This window comes from Epinephelus fuscoguttatus, linkage group LG6 (assembly GCF_011397635.1).
Source record: "Epinephelus fuscoguttatus linkage group LG6, E.fuscoguttatus.final_Chr_v1".
Lineage (NCBI taxonomy): Eukaryota > Metazoa > Chordata > Actinopteri > Perciformes > Serranidae > Epinephelus > Epinephelus fuscoguttatus.
The window spans coordinates 4,872,084-4,893,936 of NC_064757.1; the positions used below are offsets into that span (position 1 = coordinate 4,872,084).

A 21,853-nucleotide genomic window follows, 5' to 3' on the forward strand; every position below is an offset into this window, starting at 1 on the left:
GGCATTCCAGTTTGATTTGAGCGGAGGAGGCGAATTTCCGTTTCCAACTTCCGTTTATATATAAGTAAATCTGCTGAACCATTGCGATGGATTCAGAGTTTGCAGTGATGCCAATTATGTTCCGCCTCGTTAGTTCACTGCACAGACCATTTAACCTGGCAACAACTGCAGCCAGCTCAAACGTGATTGGTCAATATCACGCGGACTACAAACAGCCTACAACCGGAAACCAGGGCTCTTGTGCTCTTCTTCCAGAGGCAAGATCTCAGGGGTTTGCCTACGGACTCTACATTCACTGAATGTAGAGTCTGTATATAGAGACTAGGTTGTATCTTGCTTGAACAGTGCTACACTGCTCCCATGATCACCGGTGGCACTGCTCCATTTCATCCATATCTGTAAGCTTCCAGAAAATGTGCACAAATATGAACGAAATGACAGATTATGGACAGAGGGCTCCACCTGTCTCCATCACCGTCTCGGTCTTTGTATCTAAAATTGAGCATAAATCATATCTTGGTCCCTAGTATGGGTCAAGCTCAAGCACTGGGTCTCATATTTCATATTTCCCATAATGCAACCAAAAGCATTGTTTTGTCAAGCCAAATTGAACACTAAACTATGAATTTGGGGGCTTTTGTATTTGACTTTTCCTGTGTTTTATCTTTTCTTCATATCTTGGAAAACTTGCTTGTAAAGAAGGAATTGTCACCATTTTAGATAGGTAGAAATAGCAAAGAAGTGAATTATAACCATCCTAGCGGGTACCTCAGTTAATCTTTCAACCGAGTTTCTACATACGTATTCTTCATATTCTGAGCGTACAACCTTCTAGCTTCAGTCACATGAGGACAGGATCAGAGATCATTAATAAAGACTCCATCTCTGATAAAAGTGATACCACATGTGCGCCCATCCTGCAGTTTATCGAGGTCCCTAAATTTCACCAGGGAGAGATGACAGTTCTAACCTCCTCCAACAGATGATCCAACAGTCCAGCAGACTCCAAATGAAAACGCACACTGAACACATGGGTGATAGCCAGTGAGAAAACAAAAATGTTCTATCAATAGTACAATGCCAGTAATAAGAAAGGTTGCATAAACACTTGTTTAATTATTGTCAGTCATTGTGGCTACAGGGTCAGAAAAGGTTTTATTACAGAGAGACTTTAAAGGAGAACTCCACTGATGTTACACATTTAAGTGTTTCCAGGTGTTAGGGAGGGCTTATGCATATGTGAAAATAATTGTCTAAAGCCTTCAGTGTCTCCAGAGGGAGCTGTGTGAAACCTGATAACATCACCTCAAGTTATGTCACTTGAGTCAGTGTTGGTTGGGTCTGAAGACTACGAATTTGAAGGTGAAAAAAATCTGGAGTTGTGGAGTTAGAAAGTCAGCTTACACAGTCGGCTGTCGCTCAGAGGTAGAGCGGGTCGTCCACCAAACAGCAGATCAGCGGTTTGATCCCCGGCTTCTCCAGTCTGCATGTTGAAGTATCCTTGAGCAAGATACTGAACCACAAATTGCTCCAGATGATGCTTCCATCAGAGTGTGAGTCTGTTAAAAACTGAGTAGCAGTGGCACCTTGTATGGTAGCCTCGGCCACCAGTGTATGAATCTGTGTGTGAATGGGTCAATGTGACTTGTAGTGTAAAAAGCGCTTTGAATGGTCGGTTGACGAGAAAGGCACTATACAAATGCAGGTCCATTTACATACCTCAGAAGCCCACTGCTTATCTCAGCTGCGGGCTAAAGGCCATTTTCAATTTTCAGTTTTTGCAAACAAGTGGGCGTTTTGACCTAATGATGAATATCCACAGAGAACTTCATGGAAATATAGTCACTGTATTATATTTTGAGATAGCTTGTCATGGACCAAAGTGTTTGAGAGAAGGAAAGAAGGATCAACCAACAGACAAATGATAGACTGATCCTTTGGTTTCCTTGAGTCTTGCTGCTAGTGGGACAAAAATAATGCAAGCTGCACAATGGGTAACGACTGACATGGTCTCATATCTCAACTTGATGCTATACATTCACTTGTGCATTCATACATAGCTACAGCTAGACCATGTGTGTTTGCACAGGTGCATGTGCTGTGTTTGTGTGACTGATCTCAATACTCAGCAGATAAAACTCGAGTTCGATCTGCTCTCCTGTTTCACTCCTTTTTCCTCTAGCCTTTAAGTTCATAAACAGGAATCATAAAGGTTTTGGATACGCATGAAATGAAATTTTTGCTCAAGTTGAAATAATTTTACATCTTTGCTTCCGTGCACACCACCCAATAGAGGATGACAAGGGAGAGGAGTTTTACTTCTGTCCCATCCCACTTCCACAAAAAAATATTCATGTCAAGTCCCAAAGCTAAAAACAAAAACCCACATTACTCTAATTATAACTGCACATTTATGTATTGTTATGCCCCACCCTCAGGCGGCCCTATTGGGGCAAACAAAACTCCAAACACTGACCCAATAACAACCACATGAACACCTTTAAAACAATCAAATCTATGGGATTTATTAGAATTAAAACAGGCAAACAAGACAACGAAAAACCCATGGTGAGAGGCAGCAGGACCAGCAGTCCCCACACCAGGGCCTCTCTCCTCTGCTGCTGGCACAGGAGCTCTTCAGCACCTCCTCCATGGCAGGTGTGCTGCACCTCGTTAACTAATGCAGCACACCTGGGCAGATCTGCAAGAGAGGGAGAAGGGACAGCAGCACAGAGTGCACACACACAGCTGTAACAGTATAAAAATTCAGACTCAGACTCAGACAACTTTATTAATCCCACAAGGGGCAATTGGTTTGAGCAGCCCAGCACAACAACATGTGAACACAACACATACAATAAACACGTAGAATAAAAAATACAAAGATGCTAGGGATACAGTGGAATCATGAATAGAAAAAGTGTCAAGGTTAATAAATATAATAAATATCTGACCTGTTGTTATTTTAATTCCCATTCCATTCACTCCCATTGACTTTTTTTCCTGTCCCCTCTCACATAATGAGTAGTGAAATTTACTCCCATCCTTGAGGAATCCTGTGACTGGCAGGATTCCAGAATCTGAAAAATAAGCTCCCCATCATATTTCATGGCTCACCTGATCTGTTTTGTTTGCTCTTCATTCTCATCTTGTTGTTTAAATGCTCTGAGCAATAAAATACAACATGTATTCTTTGTAGTGTCCATGTTGTTTCCACATTATAACTTGAAGCTCATTAACACAACCAAGTGGGTGGCACAGAGAGGCACATGAATCCACCATTGGCCTTGGGTTTGATTTAATTGGTCCAGTGTAAGCAGTGCACGATGATAACAGCGAGTGAGAAATGAGCCCCTTATGCTTATGTTCATGTTCATTCATGTTCAACAGGCTGACCTGGTACATAGTGGACACTAAAAAGAGTCGTTCAAGAGGATTCATTTGTTAAGTTTCACCAATCACTAATGAGATCAGCTAGCAATTGGGCAGCTGTAAGGGGGGCATTTAAAAGGACACAGCTGTTCCAAGACCAGTTTAGAAATCTAATCTATGAGGTTTTCAGCCTGTTCTCACTCCCAGCTTGTCAAATACCACCACTTTGTCTGTGATCGCAGCATCAGAGACCAACACACACAGGCGCTTTTCATGACAGCATGACATGCACCAGTTGTGTCAGTTTTAGAGACAGCAGGTAATAACCCAAGTCATCAAATACCACCACTTTGTTGGCGGCTGTTGGGGTCAGACACGGACATGGAGAGGCACCCTTTTTGGCGGTAATACGCATTGGGCGGCATCAGTTTGTACCAGTGCCGGCTGATACCTTAAAGGGACATTGTGTAACATTTTCAGTTGTTTATTGGTAAAAATTGATGTCTGCATTCATAAATATGTCATCATTGGTGTATTAATACCTCCACAAATAATAACTTATTCTTGTAAAAGGAGAATTTCGGATTTGTTTGTACATTGTGCGTGCAAGTCGGTTCCATAATGTTTCGCCATCTTGAAAATACATCTGCCAACAAGGAACATACAGCACTGCCTTTGCCGTTTTCGTTGAGAGCCAGGCCAGTGCTGCGTGACTGAGAAGCTAAAGGAGAGGAGCAAGAGGTGCTTCGCTACTACCCCGGCAAATCTGAAACAAAGTCCCACTCTTTGAGCATAATGCAGCATCACGGGAGATGGAATCCTACTGGTCTCGTTGTCTTTTGGATTCCCTTTTGTGCTTTCTTGGCGACAAGAATTCCGTCTCTCGTGATGCTGCACAAGCATGATCCTGCAGTATGCTCAAAGAGTGGGACTTTGTTATGCTGCAGTAGTAGCGGCGCCGCTAACAGCGGCTAACGGCTGTTAGTGGCGCAGTGATGCAAGGAGAGGGATGAGGTGTGTGAGGTTGAGCCACTTGTCAGTTGTCAAAAGACAAGACATGATTGGTTAGTTTGGATTTACACCCGCCCCAACAGTCCTACGTTGTAAACACAGCCAGCATGGTGAGGAGGGGGTTTGTCAACTCGTGTGTCAGTGAAGGAGCCGGAATGAATACTCCATGAAGTATCGGATGACATGGTTTCATCAGTGTTATTATAGCTTTTTGGTACACAGCGGCTACCATTGTTGCAATACGCGTTTGAAACAGTGAGGCGCTAGAGTGCGCTGTCCGTTTGAACGCAATATATAATTTCAGTGTTAGATGGGAGAAATTTCTACACACTGTGGCTTTAATACAAAGAGCAACAAAGTCCATATAGGGAGGACAGGAGAGGAGGTGGATGGGTCGAATAAACTCTGGACTTTCACCTGGGAATCAGCTTTTCATTTCTCATGTGAATTTTAATCCAAACCACACTTTATTTAATTTTTATCTAAACCTGACCACATGCTTTTGTTGCATAAAACCAAAGTAAATCAACCAAAAAACAAAGTATTTTACCTATGTTATCAGTTTATTTTGAAAGAGACTGTATGCATGTAACGAGCAGAAACTGAGTCACACCTGCTAACATTCAAAATAGAGGAATTTGTGGTTATTTTTCAGGATCACTTTTCTTCACTTGCTTTTGCTCCCCCACAATAGAAAATGGATTTATAACTCATGAATGTCCAGGAGGGGTTAGACTAATATATATATATATATATATATACATACATTTTATGGCTTTGGATAAATATACAGTGCAATTCAGGTCATTGATATCCAAGTCCGATGTGTTGAATTCTTCCTCAGCTCTGGATAGTACCACATTAAATTTCCACTTAATATATCTAAGGGATACATCAGCCTGCAAGCAAAACTGAAAGGAAGACTATAGTGACAACACAAATAAGGACATAAAACACCTTTTTTTCTTTGGATTTGAAAGTGGAACAATTCACATTGTGTCTTCCAGATCTTTGGAGAGACTGAGCCTGTCCGAATGACGTCAGAAGGCTCAGACTGTCGCTGTAAGTGCATCATGCGCCCACTCAGCAGGGATGCCTGCATGCGGCTGCGGAGTGGCAGTGTTCGTGTAGAGGACTTTTACACTGTGGAGACAGTTAGCTCTGGATCCGACTGTAAGTGTTCGTGCACGGCCCCGCCGTCCTCCCTCAACCCCTGTGAGAATGAGTGGAAGATGGAGAAGCTGAAGAAACAGGCCCCCGAGTTACTAAAGGTGAGAGGATGAAATTTAAAGTCACTATATATGGAATATTTGTGTGATCATAGCATGTTTCAAAGGACTCTGATGGTATTAGGTTTGTTTGTACAAAAATTAGGCAATTCTATCTTAAAAATTTACAGTCTGTGTTTTGCTTTCAACACATTTGACCACTTGGCATCACGGAAGTCAGAAATGTTCATATCTTACAAATGCAGTAAGAGCTTTATAATGCTAAATGTCAGGATTTTCTAAATAATTGAAAGCGTATTTAATAGCAGCTGACTGATCATCACTTTGGCCACTTAATCGCTGCAAATGGGACTTTTTGTTGGTGGAACTTGGCTCCGATAGTGGCCTCTACCAGTCGCGCAGGGAAGTACATCATCACCCGGAATTGAAGAGGCGAGGGGTGTGTTAAAAGATGGGGTGGGTACAGCTCCAAAGAAAGCAGGTCCCCTCTGCTGTGTGAGTTCTTCATTTTAACATATATTTACCAATATAAGTTTTTGTCTGGACGACTACAGTAATATCCACCAAAATCAGTACGTGAGTGAATGCTGCCACTTTCTGTTTCAAATTCAAAGCACTCACACTCAATTTTGGCTGATTAATTCATGTAGGTGTAGCTGCAGCTGGAGCAGATGTGAAAGTTAGCATTTAGCTAGTTATGAAGTAATGAAGGTTATGATTGGGGTAAGGGTGAGGGTTACATCTTACTTGTAAGGTAAATCACATCTATATATATAATGAATACAGTAAATGGATAGAGTGGATTAGGTTTAAATAGAGTAGTGCAGGAATGTGTCCTAAAACCAACACAGAAATGAGTTCACTTTTAAGCACTCCCATTTCCCTCATCTCAAAGTCAGATGGGTTTTTTGAATGAGTTTTTGGTTAGAGCCCTGAAATAACGTCTGTGGTAAACACAAACTGAAGAGACTTTTAGGTTTTTTTCTACCACATGAAATATGTCATTAAATACCCCACTGTGAATTTTGAAGCTTTTATGTGTCCTAAAAAAGGTGGTTGCTAACAAGTGGCTAAGTGAGACTGCAAAAAGTCATCAGACCAAACACAGTTTCACAGCCTCATTGTGGTGGTGATGTTAAGTCATGCCACGTTAGAGGAGTTTGTTTGTACCCTAACGTTAGCTTTACTTGTGGTGATTGCATTAGGCTTCAAAAATCATAAAAGTGGTGTTTATTTGTGAAGATTTATCCTGCTGAATAAAATGTATAAGCATCGTAAACTTTTGTTTGCCACAGAGCATATTTTCTGCAATAATCCAAAATTTAATGAAATAAAATCCATTGGCCCTTTCTTCGTCTTGCACTGGTGGTTGACGCAGTTTGGAGGACTGTTGCGATTAATTGGCTATTGGCTTTGTCCTGCTCCAAACTGTTGTTATTATATTGGCCTTTAAAATCCACTGTTGTTTGGACTTGGCACTATTCTCTTAAAAAACACAACTTCCAATTCATGACAGTCATCCTGCTAATTCATTAATGTCTTTCCTCTGAACATTCTTCTGGTACACCAGACAAAATATAGTTTTTGACAAGGTGAAACTCAGAAGCCTCTCTCTGTAAATTTTTATTACACCTCAGAATTATAAAAGGGAATCAGGTGTAAAATACATGTACAGTTCTGCTATTGTTAGAGACTTGCCAGCAGTGGGGAGCAGATCAAGACCATCATCAACAAATATCATTGTAATATGCCCAACGTGATGTTTCTTCTGTGGGCTACAATTGGAAATCGTGGCACAAGACAAAAAATCACCCAAATCATCCAGTCATTAATCTGACCAGTAGCTGTTGAGACATACCTTGCTCTAGACCAAAATGCAGATTAGACAGGGACAAATATTGTAGAGCTAAAATGATGAACTGAGCAATTAAACTGCAACTTTTTGGATAATTGATTAATTTTTAAACTCAATTTTCAAGCACAAATGCCAAACATTTACTGGTCACAACTTATGTAAGGATTTGCTGATTTTCTTTGTCTCATGACAGTAAACTATACAGTATAGCTTGTATTTTCAACCTGTAAAAGCAATGTGAAGACATCTCCTTGGGTTTTAGCAATTTGTGTGCTTTTTCACTGTTTTCTGACATTTAACTGACCAAATGACAAATGTTGAAAGTTGAAGTTGAACTTGATTTAAAAATCATTAATCCATATATCGCAAAACAAATGTGTTGTTAGAGCAGGAAATGTTTTAAGGATAGAAAGAATAATACAAATAGAACAACCCCATTGCCAGAAAAAAATCTTGACATCGTAAGTTATTGCAAACCAAAGATAAGTTACATCTATATTGTAGAATGTAGCAACTATGTTGAAACTTTACGTGTCAACAACACAGTGGTTAATGTGTGGTTAGGTTTAGGCACAAAAACAACCTGGTTATAGTTAGTGAAAGATGCTGAATTACCCAGTTTTGGGAGCACAATCCTGGCTGGAAAAACAGCCTCCTTTCGTGGCACTACCTTACTGGAAAAAGAGCCACTGGATCTTAAAAAAACACCCACATTTGTGCCTAAAAAGCAGCTAGAAACACAGTGATGGCTCACGTAAAAAAGCAACCGGTGTTGTTGTTTGTTGGTCTTGAACAGCGGTCTGCAGCTTGGCAGACGTCTTGCCTTGTTGACATACCATGCACCATCCCCTCAACATCCCAATTACAAAGTCAGCTTATATATTTAATTTAATTTTTTAATTTTACATACTTGGGCGGCACGGTGGTGTGGTGGTTAGCACTCTCGCCTCACAGCAAGAGGGTTGCTGGTTTGATCCCGGGTGTGGGAGCCCTTCTGTGCGGAGTTTGCATGTTCTCCCCGTGTCAGTGTGGGTTCTCTCCGGGCACTCCAGCTTCCTCCCACAGTCCAAAGACATGCAGACTGGGGACTAGGTTAACTGATAACTCTAAATTGTCCGTAGGTGTGAATGTGAGCGTGAATGGTTGTTTGTCTCTATGTGTCAGCCCTGCGATAGTCTGGCGACCTGTCCAGGGTGTACCCTGCCTCTCGCCCGATGTCAGCTGGGATAGGCTCCAGCACCCCAAAGACCGAGAGTGTCTGACAGGCGCTCCAAGCGGTTGGGGGGTTCGGTGCCTTGCTCAGGGGCACCTCGGCAGTGCCCAGGAGGTGAACTGGCACCTCTCCAGCTACCAGTCCACACTCCATATTTTGGTCCGGACGGGGACTTGAACAGGCGACCCTCCGGTTCCCGACCCATGTCCCAATGGACTGAGCTACTGCCGCCCCAATATATACTACACAGTTTTGTTAGTTTAAGATATGATATGATATGTATGAAACGTACAAATATAAAAAAAAATTGGTTTGCAGAAACATACAATGCCAACATTTTCTTTTTGCATCTGGGCTGAATAAAATTTAAGCAGATAGAGTTAGAAAATAAGCTGTAAAATAGTAGATAACAAGAACAAAGGAAATGAAATGAATAGCCCAGTGGTCCAAGTGCTTGTTTCACTCAGAGTGCTTGTAAAATATAACTATAAGAAAAACAATCAGTAAAAGGGAAAGTCGCTGCAGTTTAAAAGCATAAAAGGTCATCCTTAAACTCTCGGTGACCTGACTATAGTTGTATGTCACCGAACATCTTTTGTGAACACGTCAGCACACCTCTGCACATGCCGAAAGCACACTTTCATTTTTCACAGGCAGGAGAAGCACGCTATGTACCATATGAAACAAAAGGCAGTTCCAGATGTCTGACTCCACTGAAAAATATACATTAAGCCAATAGGTCTTTGCAGGAAATAATTGCATTGAAAAGGAAAGGTCTAAAATAATTAAGATGGACTCTGACTGAACCCCAAACTGAGACTGCCTATTGAGCAGAGTGTGGACGTCAATAGTGGTAATCATAGCAAATGTTTTGGGAGGGCACTTAAGCTATTACTGCTGAAATAAAGCTGTCAGGATTGTGTTGTGGAGATGGTGAATAATGCTAGTTCTCCTTTTATGGTATGAATAACCAGCTCCAATCTATGGTGGACCTCCTGGAGGGAACACTTTACAGCATGGATCTAATGAAAGTCCACTCCTACATCAACAAAGTGGTGTCTCAGATGAACACCCTAGAGGAGGTAGGTAGACAAACAAACTTGTGCTTCTGTCATTTTATTCTAATCAAAGGGTTGCCAGGAGATACATTATTGGCTTTGCATACCAGCATATGTCATTTATTTCATTGCGATTGCTGTGATAATAATGACGTTCTCTTGCAGACAATCAAGACGAACCTGACGCGAGAGAATGAATTTGTTCGAGACAGCATGACAAGCCTCACCAACCAGTTCAAGAGATATGACAACTACTCCAACATTATGATGAGCATCAAGAAGGAGATCTCCAGCCTCAGCATGCAGCTGCTACAGAAGGATTCCTCTGAGAGCAAAGCACAGGTTCAAACAAACAAGTTTCTGTGATGTTGTATATACATGTTAGCATTAGAACAACTGGTAATTAGTAGCATGTAGTGCTTCCACTAGTAGCAGTACTAGTAGTTGCACTAGTAGTGATTGTAGCTGTAAGATTAGCAGTACATTACAAGCAGTGCTGCTAATCAGTGCTATTGTACTGCTGTCCAGTCAGCCTCCAGTCTAAGTCTCAAGACATTTTTCTGTTATCTCTGACTTGTCTCGTGTGGTGGATGTTTTGACTTGTTTGTCTTGCTCTCAGCCACTGGCCTCACCTGTAACAGACTTTGGCGTAAGCTTGTAGCAATGGTCAAGAATACTTTGCAATGTGATCTCACAGAAATAGGTGAAATGACCACAACCATTAAGCACTGCGTTATGTGGTAGTGACATGTTTTGTGTTAATATTACAGGCTGGCACCACAGAAACAGTTCCAATGGAAAGTCAATTAGGACCCTTTGTCATGGTGGATATGTAAATTTCCTGGTTCAGTGACATAACGCAATGGGTGGTGGTTATGTTATGACCCCATAGTTTGCAAAGAGCAAAAAAGTTAGTTTGAAGAGAAGGTTGGGGTCGAACAATCACCAGAGACTGCTGTTTGTGTCTTGCTTAAAAATGTAATTCAACATTGAGTTCTTTAAACTAAACCCGGTTAAAGAGTACCTGCCCGGACGGGACATTCTAAAACTAAAGCGAACGCGTCCACAAGGAGGCAGGGGTCATTTCATTGGTCAACAATAAACCTGGCATTCTATTGGTTGGGGGATTTGACAGGGTTGTTAAACAAAAAAATCCAAGTGCAAGGCAGAAATCTGAGAGCAGAAATTCCAAGAGGACACAGAAGCAGCTTTAGCGCGAGGAGAAGAGCTGCAGCTGGAGCAGGAAATCTGTGCAAGCAACATGGTATCTGAGTGTGAGCACACAGTTTGAGCAGAAACAGAGTAGATCTAAGCGTAAGCAGAGGCTATTTGAGTGCGAGGGCAGGGTTTTGAGGGACAATATTACAAAATCTGAACATGAAAAAAATAAATAATGCTCTCAAACTGATATACCACTCTCTTGAATAAAGATAGGAAAAAAGCTCCATATCTTTCCTTCTCTGATGATATCCATAAAAAAACTGGCCTCTGCCTTTCTCAGTTCATAGACCACTTTGTTACGAAGTTTTTTAACTTGAGAATTTGGCTTTCCCCTGCCTGGCTTAACACTGCTATCTACGGCCATGTGTGAACCTGTCCTAAAACCACCCTAAACGTTCATTTTCAAAGCCATGAAACTCACTGAGTGGTCAGTGGTGTTCGTTGATGTTCTGACATAAAAATCGTAGCAAACTGTGGTTTCCGTGATGATTTATTTGACATTTTGTCTAATACACTGACTCTCTATCTCTCATTGTCCGTTGGTAGTAATCCGCCACCAGAAACGGAAAGGGGGTTGTTCACGACAAGGTTGTAGTCATTGTAGTCTTTTAGCTCAGCGAAAGTGCCGGCTCAACAGTGCTGTGTGCGCTCCTGGAGGAAGAACGACAATTAACGACAAAGTTTTGTAGTAAGTTAAAACAACTGCACAATGGATTATGCGCTTGTAAACAACCTTCGCAGTACGATGCCTTTGAACAGAACGCCAGCCTTCTTCTGCTTCTTTTCTGTGTCCCACACACATTACATTGCAATGGTTTCCTGCCGGTTGGTGACCCCCACGTAAAGGAGCATTATCACCATCAAGTGGGCTGGAGTGTATAACGCTTCAGGGTCAAACGAACGATCAAGCGGAAGTTTACACACGGGTGTGAGGCAGCTGAAAAAATAGTTCCACAGTCGAGATGAATAGCGAAAACACGGATGGAAGCCACAGCTTGCTACAATTTTTATGTCAAAACATCAACGAACACCAGTGACCACTCGGTGAGTTTCATGGCTTTGAAAACGAATGTTTAGGGTGGTTTTGGGACAGGTTCACACATGGCCATAGGCAGCACTATTAAGCAGAGATGGGGACTCGAGTCATTGTGACTTGGACTCGAGTCGACTCGAGTCGCTGTTTTGATGACTTGTGACTTGACTTGACAAAAAATAAAAGACTTGAGTCTTGACTCAGACTTGGAAGTTAAAGACTCGGGACTTGAATTGAATTGAGACACGATGACTTGAGTGTTATTCACATCATGTTTTCAGTTTGAATATAAATTAAATTAATTTAAAAAAGGAGCGCAGGCTGAGAATGGCGTTGTCATGATTGGATCACTACCCTGTCGATCAGTCATGCCCTCTCTACGTACCTTACGTGTTTATTGGAGAAACACGGCCTCTTACATCAGATAGGCATCAACATGTCAGTGGGAGGGGTAGCGAGAGTCATCGTCTTCGGCTTTCGGAATTACCATTATTACGGCAAAAGACGAACAGCACAGTGCAAGAAATGCGGCATAAACATCTCGGACAGCCAGACTTCAAACTTTGTTCGTCATTTGAAGAGTCATTCTGCCCAGTAAGTGCTTGTCAATTAGCTAATATTATCTGGTTAGTCGGTAGTTAGCTAACGTTAGCTTTATACGATACGGGGGTGGGGTGGGTCGGTTTGGTGGAACTTGTTTTTTAATTTATTTGCTAACATTAACCGCAGAAAACGTGAGCGAACATTCCGACCGGTTCATCACAAGACCGGCTGGATGTTTTATGAATGAGCAACACAGGGTTAAATGAGCTAAATGGGTGATTTTGGCCGCTGCCTTGGTTAGTGTGTGTGTGTGTGTGTGTGTGTGTGTGTTTGTGTGTGCGCATGGGGGTCGTCCCTCCAAAGTAAACATTGCAGCGATGAAGTCAATGTTTACTGACAGTTACTTATATCTTGTCTTTTCACTTTATTAAGATCAGATTCTGCAGGTAAAATTACAATAATAAGGTGACTTGACTTGGACTTGACTTGACCTATTACAGGACTTGACTTGACTTGACATAACCTGTGACTTGACTTGATTTGACTTAACTTGACTTGCCCAAGAAAAAATGACTTGGGACTTACTTGAGACTTGAAGGTTAAGACTTGAGACTTACTTAAGACTTGCACATGTGTGACTTGGTCCCATCTCTGCTGTTAAGCCAGGCAGGGGAAAGCCTTAGGGCCAGATCCACAAAGAATGGATTGCTCCTGCTAATAGCGCCATTATTTGCGCAGAATTAGCTCACGCAATCTGCCCTGTTTTAGCGCCTCATCCTCAAAAGAATTTGCTCTAATCATATGCTGGCGCTAACACACCCACAAAGTTTGGCAGCTGAGCGCAATTTGCGGCACATGGCCCTGCTGATGGATGACTGTGAGAGCCCTGAGACGCCTGCAATGGGGTTCTGGAAAGAGCCAGATGCAAGAACCTGTAGTGTAGACACTAGAGATGCGCGGATGGCAGTTATAACCGCAAGGTCGATTGGGTGATAAAAATGAACAATCTGATTGATGGCGGATGGATATGGGTGGGTGAAAATAATAGCCTAATAATAACTTTTATTTAAATCGCACCCTTTAAAAACAAAGTTTACAAATTCCTTTGACAAACATTAATGAGGGGAAAATGTATAGCATGCTCTAAAATGTGAAATGAGCCTACTTGTGTCGTGTGCAATACAATAGGCCCTCTATATCATCATGCTTATATCCCTGGCTGGGCAAGCATACTCTTTAAATGTGTCATGTGGAAGGGTTTATTTAACACAGTGATCCCTGCAGCAGCAGAAATGAGTGTCTCCTCATTAAGAGTGCCAATGTGCGCCTTTACGCACAGAGTAACGGCGCCATTTTATTGATTATTTTAATGTCAGTCAGCTGACGGGATCGGTCAGGATCTAATCTTTCCTGATAATATAAACATGCGGGTGCAGGTGGATGTGGGTCTGTAATTACAGAAAATTAATTTGCTCGGAAGGGTGGTGGATGGATGATTGATGGATAGATGCGGATTCGGGTGCCGTCAGAGCCCATCCGCGCATCACTATTAGACAGCCCTTATATAGGCTATGCTCCACAGTTACCACCAACTGAGTGAAATTTGCAATCATTTTGCGTGAGAGAGAGAGTGAGAGAGGGAGAAAGAGAAATTGCGCGGATTTAATACACGGGTCTCACTGGCGTTAAATAGCACCGCTTTACTGCCTGTGGCAATTAGCGCTGGTCTTTGTGGATTAGGTGGTAGTTGCAATGAGGCTTATTTGCATAAGAAGGGGGCAATTTTGCGCAGAATTTATGAATATTCCCTAATTTACATGCATGCAAATTGGACCGGCGCAGCTAGGAGTGGCAGTGCAGTTTGTGTTCAGTTTGCGTGCATTTCACCCTTTGCGTGTGCTTTGTGGATTGCACGTTATTTTTTTTCTCTCATTTGCACAGGTTTAGCGGTCGCAAAAGCAGTGCAATCCTTTTGAGGATCTGGCCCTAATTCTTCGAAAATGAGCAATCATCACTATTTTGGTCTTAGGCACTGTATTTCATTATAAACAAAGGAAACACTTCGCACATCTGTTAAAAAAAGACAGGTGCGTTGGAGAAAGAAAACCAAAAAGTTGCAAAAGGACTCCCGCACACTGTCAAACTTGCAATAAATAATTTATTTACAACGTTTCGGTACTAGACCTTCATCAGGCAAACCTGATGCCTGATGAAGGTCTTGTACCAATACGTCGTAAATAAATTATCATGAACAACCCAGAAATGGGGTTCAAAGTGCAAAATACCAGACTTCTCCTTTAAATTATATTTTCAAAGCAAAATCACATTTTTTCATCAAATCCCACAGTTGCTCATTTAACCAAGTAGTTTACTCTTGTGCGTTTATTCTTAAAAGTTGTGGTGTATTTGTCTTTAATTCCATTTATTATACCTATGAAGGATTTACAAGATGCTTCTAAATCATTTGAGAGTAAAACATCACTCCAGTCAACATGGCCTAGTTCTTCCTTAAATTTATTCAAATGTTGTTTCCTTATTCCGTTTAGTTTCCTTCCTTCGGTGCATAATTTTTTATGTCCTGTTGATAAATAAATCTGCTTTTTGTTAATTTTTTGAAATTAGTGTCATATTGTGATCTGACAAGCCAGTGAGAAAATTGAAGGATTTTGTAATTCTCTCAGGCTTGTTACTAAAAGTTAGATCAATGTGTGTTTTGAAGTATTTGTTATTTGAGTGGGTCAGTCTATTAATTGAGTTAGTACAAATTGGTTTGTAATTGCTTTAAGCTTCTTATTCATTATGATGAGGTGAACTAATAAGATAACATTTATGTACTTCTGAAATATATTGGCCAGTTAACTGTAGTATTATTCCAAGTGTATGGACAGTCTTGGGAGCCAAAATGGATCGTTTTGCAACTCTTCAAGTAATAAAGTGCGCTGAACTTAACTGAATTTGTGTGTCCGCCACCACAAATGATCCTATTTGAGTTTCCATTGGCACTGTTTCTGTGGTGCTGGCACATAATTTTAACACAGTATGTGCCACCAGTGCCACCAGAGTTTACCTAATTTTGATTGAATTTTTTTGCCCATAATATTTTTATTCAAAAGTGTAATCACAACTTTAGCAAATAATGGAACATGTAGGCACAATAATGATGTTTAATGCTGCCCCAATAACATTTAAAACTTTTCTAAATCCACATGACTGGCGGAGTGAAGCTGTAATGCAGTTCGAAACTGTTGGTACTTGGTCCTGTCTCTGACCCCACTTAAGTGGTTTTGACTACAGCCCTTCTGTTAGTACAGCTAGAACAGTGATGCTTTTGAACCAATCGTAATAGTGTAAGCAGCAGTACTAATAATATTAATAGCATATTGACAACATTACTAACACTAGTTGTAGTAGAATAAGCCTATGCATCATTTGTATGATAATATGTTTTCTGTTAACACTGTAAGACATTATCAATAGAGATATCACTTGTCACTTTTTAAAATTTTGCACATGCCTAGGTTCACTAGCCAAACACACTCTTTCATAAGCTTATCCAGTAAATTAAAACCCACAGACCAATATCACCAAGTGTCCTGACATAACCAGAATGTCATGCTTACAGGACACTAATGAGGAGAAAACCAAGGAGGCTGTAAAAACACCCAACAAAAAGACGCCTGCAGCCAAACTTTCACCCAAACCGCCCAAAGAAAAGGTTGTAAAGCCCAAGAAAGAGGTCATTAAACCTGGGAAACTGGCCAAGCCTGACCCTACGGCCAAAGCCAAAGTGGTTGGCCACCAGCCTGGTGTGGTGAGGGGCATCACATACTACAAGGCTGCCAAGACCGACGAGGATGAGCACAGAGGAGGTGAGACTTTTCAGCTTGGTCGGGACATTCTGTATACTCCCCCAGCATAGTGGTGTGTTCATAGAAAGCCACCCTCTCTAGGCTAAAGCAAACATTGTGCTTATACTTTAGCTGAGTTTGCACTCCCATCTGTGTGCGATCATCTGTGCGTGATCCACTGTGGGTGTTGAAAATTATCCAAATTTGTTTCTTCAGCAATCTAATTTAACCCCACATGATACTGCTGGATCAGGATCAGACAATAGCTGTCGAGTCACAGAACCACAGTCACGAACTTAATTAGCTGGATTTAGATTCCCGTAGAGCACAATATAAAGCTTTACTGAGAGCGTTGTTTCATACAAGTGTGAGATAAGGCCATAGTTGTGTTGCAAACTTGAAACTTGAGCAGTAAAACAGGGAATCCATCATTGTGTGGCACACAAGATCCCTTCATTACAAGATTTATTTCTGTGTTGTTTTTAGCAAAGCTGGTGTAGTGAGTGCAGGATCCAATTCCAATTCCACATTCAGCTAACTGGAAATCCAAATCTTTATTGACAAAATACATGGAGCTGATGGAATGCTGTCTCAATGGAGCGCTGCCATTTCCATTACATGCCTCAGTTTCACTCCTCACAACAGTGTGTGGGGACCTTCACCAATGCAGTGAAAACATTTCCTGTCTCCTTACAATCCTCTTAAAGTCTAGTTGAGTGAATAGGTATGCTGCGTTTGCACAGGGCACACACACATAACGCTGTCACACCATGTGTTCTGCCATGTATATAAATCTCAGCCACCCTTGTCAAATCACTGAAACTAGTCGGCTGCATTTCCATAATCTCTGGCAGGATGCGGGAACTCTAATTCATCCAGGGAAGGTTTTCCTGAAATGCATTGTATGTTAAACACTCACTTTACCTGCCTGCACTCATTTAACCAGCCTGCACATTCATATCCATTACCATGCATGCATTGAGACAACTGACTGTTTACAACAGGAACTCTAAGAGATAAAAACAAGATAAAAGAGATGTAAGATGTGTACCCAGTGGAGATTTGCAAAGGTCCTTGTACAGTCTTTAAAAGTTGCATTATAACTGCATAGTAATACAGCAGTAAGTGTAGATTGATTGGAAGAGTCTTCTCTGTAGCATGCAAACAGTATGCAGTTTTAACAAAATAAGAACAAGTCCAGTGTTCCTTTGTTCATTTAAAAGAACCTAAAAGACTAGCAAAAAACAAAAACAAAACAAAAAACATGACCATTTTAAAACTACTTAAATATATTCATCACATTATCAAAATGTTTTAAAAGGGCCTTTGATCAGTATAATAGTAAAGTACAAAAGTACTACAATGTGCATCCCATCTGCTTTACGGAACACACTCAGTACGTTTACATGCAGCTTGAGAAAATCGAATTATTGGCTTAGTGTGACTGAAACTGGACTTTTAAATGCATGTAAACAGCTTAGTCCAACTGAAACTGGAATATCTGTAGCTCAACTAACACACCTAGATAATTCAATTGAAAATCGAACTATTGCTGCATGTATCCACTTAGTCCGACTGGAGTCGGACTCAGCATTTTCTTTCACTGGCTTTCACCAGGAAGAAGGAGGAGATGACGTAGCAGCAGTGCAGTAACTCCCGGAAAAACAAACAAACAAACACCATGGCGACCGAGAAGCAGAAGACACACTTCTGGACGGATGAGGAAACTACATTCATGCTCCGACAGCTAAAGGAGCTATACATTTTGAAGTTTATGGATGATAGGAATACGCGAAATGGGGATTTAGTAAACTCTACCCGTGTGGCTGAGCAGTGTGATAACCTGATAGTTGGAGAACACCCTCCTTTTTGTGAAAATGGGGACCACCACCCCGATCTGGCAGGCACCATACCCGTCCTGCACGCAACAATGAAAGGGATTTCAGATGAGACAGCCCAACAGTGTCCAGAGCCTTCAACATTTCAGGACAAATCTCTTCCACACCTGACGCCTTGCTGCTGGGGAGCTTTTTAACTACCTCAGCAACCTCTGCCAGGGATACGGGCAAAAGTTCCCCCTAATCTTCAGGCTCTGCCTCGTTCACAGTGGACGTGATGTTCGCATTCAGAAGGTCCTCAAAGTGCTCCTTCCACCACTTGAAGATGTGCCCAGTTGGGGTCAGCAGTTCTCCTTCTCTGCAGAGCACAACCTGAGGCAAGCCCTGCTTCCCCTTTCTGAGGCATCTAACGGTCTGCCAGAACTTCCTTGAGTCCAACTAAAAGTCCCGGGTTTTTGCTTCAGCGACTGCCACAGCTGCAGCCCTTCTGGCCAACCGGTACCTGTCTGCTGCTTCAGGAGACCCTTGGGCCAGCCAGACCCTAAAGGCCTCCTTCTTCAGGCTGATGGCCTCCCTCACCGCTGGTGTCCACCAGCGGGTTCTTCGGTTGCCGCCACAATAGGCACCGACAACCTTCTGACCACAGCCCCTAGCAGCCGCCTCCACAGTGGAGGCTTTGAACATGGACCACTCAGACTCCATGTCCCCATCCTCCTCTGGGATGCACGGGATTTCTTCCGGAGGTGAGAGTTGAAGACCCCACATACAGGGGCCTCAGCCAGACGTTCCCAGTTCATCCTCACTACGCGTTTGGGTTTAACAGGTCTGTCTGGCAGTCTCCCCCACCATCTGATCCAGCTCACCACCAGGTGGTGATCAGCTGAAAGCTCTGCTCCTCTCTTCACCTGAGTGTCTAAGACACATGGCAGCAGATCTGATGATACAACCACAAGGTTGATCATCGATCTTTGGCCTAGGGTTTTCTAGTACCAGGTACACTTATGAACCTCCCTGTGCTGGAACATGGTGTTCATTATGGCCAGTCCATGACTTGCACAGAAGTCCAATAACAAAACACCACTCAGGTTCAGATCAGGCAGGCCTTTCCTTTCAATCACCCCCTCCAGGTTTCTCCGTCATTGCCCAGGTGAGCACTGAAATCCCCTGTTGGCCTCCCTTGCAGGACACCGGCAAGAGACTCCAAGAAGACCAGGTACTCCGCACTGCTGTTCAGTGCGTACGCACAAACAACGGTCAGAGACCTTCTCTTTGCAACCCACAGTCGCATTGAGGCGACTTTCTCGTTCTCCATGGAGAACCCCAACACAGCGGTGCTCAGCCAGGGGCTTGTGAGTATCCCCACGGCCGCCCGGCGCCTATCATCCTGAGCAACTCCTGAAAAAGCCCCTCTCCAGGAGTTTGGTTCCAGAACCAGTGCTATTCGTGGAGGTAAGCCCAACTATATCTAGTTGGTACCGCTCCACCTCCCGCACCAGCTCCGGCTCCTTCCCCACCAGAGAGGTGACATTCCATGTTCCCAAAGCTAGTCCACGAAGCCAGGGATCAGTACGTCAGTGGCCATAGCCTAAGGCCTGGCCACCAGATGCTCGCTGGTGAACAACACAGCTCCCAGGCTGACAGTGATATGCAGACCCCTCCACCACATTAAGGTGGCAATGCTCAAGTTCAAATTGAGACAAAACTTTCCTATGGATGTCAGTTTATGAATCACAATGAAAGCCAAATTATGGCCTGCAACCAACAAGAAGGCTTGTCGCTTTCAGCAGAGCTGATTCCCAGAAAGCTTGCAGCCCCGGTTAAAATGAGTGAGGTATCAGCAGTAGTGGGACCAGTAGTGGGCGGCACGGTGGTGTGGTGGTTAACACTCTCGCCTCACAGCAAGAGGGTTGCCGGTTCGATCCCGGGCGTGGGAGCCCTTCTGTGCGGAGTTTGCATGTTCTCCCCGTGTCAGCGTGGGTTCTCTCCGGGCACTCCGGCTTCCTCCCACAGTCCAAAGACATACAGATTGGGGACTAGGCTAACTGATAACTAAATTGTCCGTAGGTGTGAATGTGAGCGTGAATGGTTGTTTGTCTCTATGTGTCAGCCCTGCGATAGTCTGGCGACCTGTCCAGGGTGTACCCTGCCTCTCGCCTGATGACAGCTGGGATAGGCTCCAGCCCCCCCACGACCCTCAAGAGGATGAAGCGGTTAGAAGATGAATGAATGAATGTTCCAATAGTATAGAACATTAGCTGCGGACAGACACACACTTACACACACATGCAGACAAAATGTATAATCCCCTCCAGGTTTACACCTGGCAAAGATAAGAAAAAGGTAAACATTTTTTGTGAATTGAAGTAATTAGGATCCACATTTGACAGCAACAAAACTATATCAAAACATCCATTTACAAACTCTCAAATCAAATCGTGCCAGTTGTATCCAGTCATATGTTCAGTACTTTCCAAACACTATTTGGATTTTGCATTCACCATGTGAGAAAAACAGAGTTTCCTTCATGAGTTCAAGGTAAGAGATAGTCATTTGTGGTCGAAGTATTCCCTTTAAAGACTTATTGGCTTTCTGAAACCTCCCATGAATCGTGAAAACCTTTTGGAATGCTGTTTCAAGTCCCTCATCAGGTCCACGTGTTCAGAATACGTGTGTTGGGAAGATGCACAGCTTATGTAGCACTGCTGTGATCTCCCCACATCTGTCTGGCAGCACAGGACATCAGAGTATAAGGACCAGAAGGAGAACAGACTCTCCATGCTCCTCTCTCCTGCTAAGACTGTATTTCATTCAGCCTGTCTTTTTACAGCAGACCACAAGTGACTATGGAAGCCTGAAACAAACAAAAAAAACAAACAAACAAAAAAAAAAAACAGGAAACTTTTGATCAATTTGGGGTTTTAATTTTGAAAAATGCAGATTTTTAAAAGATGTTAAAGTATTCAGTATTTGACTAAATTGTATCTCACAAATGTAGTTAACGTCACACTCAGACAGTCTCTCCTCAAAGGCATTGTGTTGCACTTGATCGAACATGTGAAAAGAGATTGGCGTTTTAAAAAAGGGAAAAAAAGAGCTTAAGAGAGAGGCCAACTTCATGAGAGGCCAACTTCATAAGAGGCCAACTTTCACGACTTCGCACACCTGGCCAATCACTGTATTAAAGCTGGGGGAAGGAAGAAATCTGGAAAAGCAAAAAAAGGCAGCTTTTGAGAATACTCCCTCCTCTTGCAGCTCTGCCCTGTCCTAAGCCCCTCCCACCAGACAAGCAGGGGCATATGCATACACTAGCCAGCCCCTCCTTGCCCCACTTACTCTCTCTCTCTGTTCATCAGACAACTAGACAGATCATGATAATAAATTTACAGTAATCCATATGACAAAATGATACATAAAGAGAAAAAGAGCCAGACAGCCAGAGAGAAATGCAGGACAGACAGTAGCCTAATGACAGTAGCATACAATATTAATTTAAGTAATAATATTATAATAATAATTACAGCTATTGTGGTACAATATGTTGCGAGTATAATGTTAATATATGATGGTATATGTATGTGCTAATAATCATATTTGTATAATAACAGTAGAAGTATGACTAGAGATAACAGCAG

At 42.4% G+C, this 21,853-nt stretch overlaps 1 protein-coding gene across 1 annotated transcript in view; it reads left to right on the forward strand.

The window, feature by feature from the left end:
* olfml2a (olfactomedin-like 2A) overlaps nt 1-21,853 on the forward strand; it is a 48,737-nt gene that overhangs the window by 10,387 nt on the left and 16,497 nt on the right. Inside the window, exons 2-5 of the mRNA XM_049578780.1 lie at nt 5,391-5,654; nt 9,655-9,762; nt 9,904-10,080; nt 16,158-16,404. Of these exons, the coding sequence (XP_049434737.1) occupies nt 5,391-5,654; nt 9,655-9,762; nt 9,904-10,080; nt 16,158-16,404 (796 nt within the window). The remainder of the gene's footprint in view (nt 1-5,390; nt 5,655-9,654; nt 9,763-9,903; nt 10,081-16,157; nt 16,405-21,853) is intronic.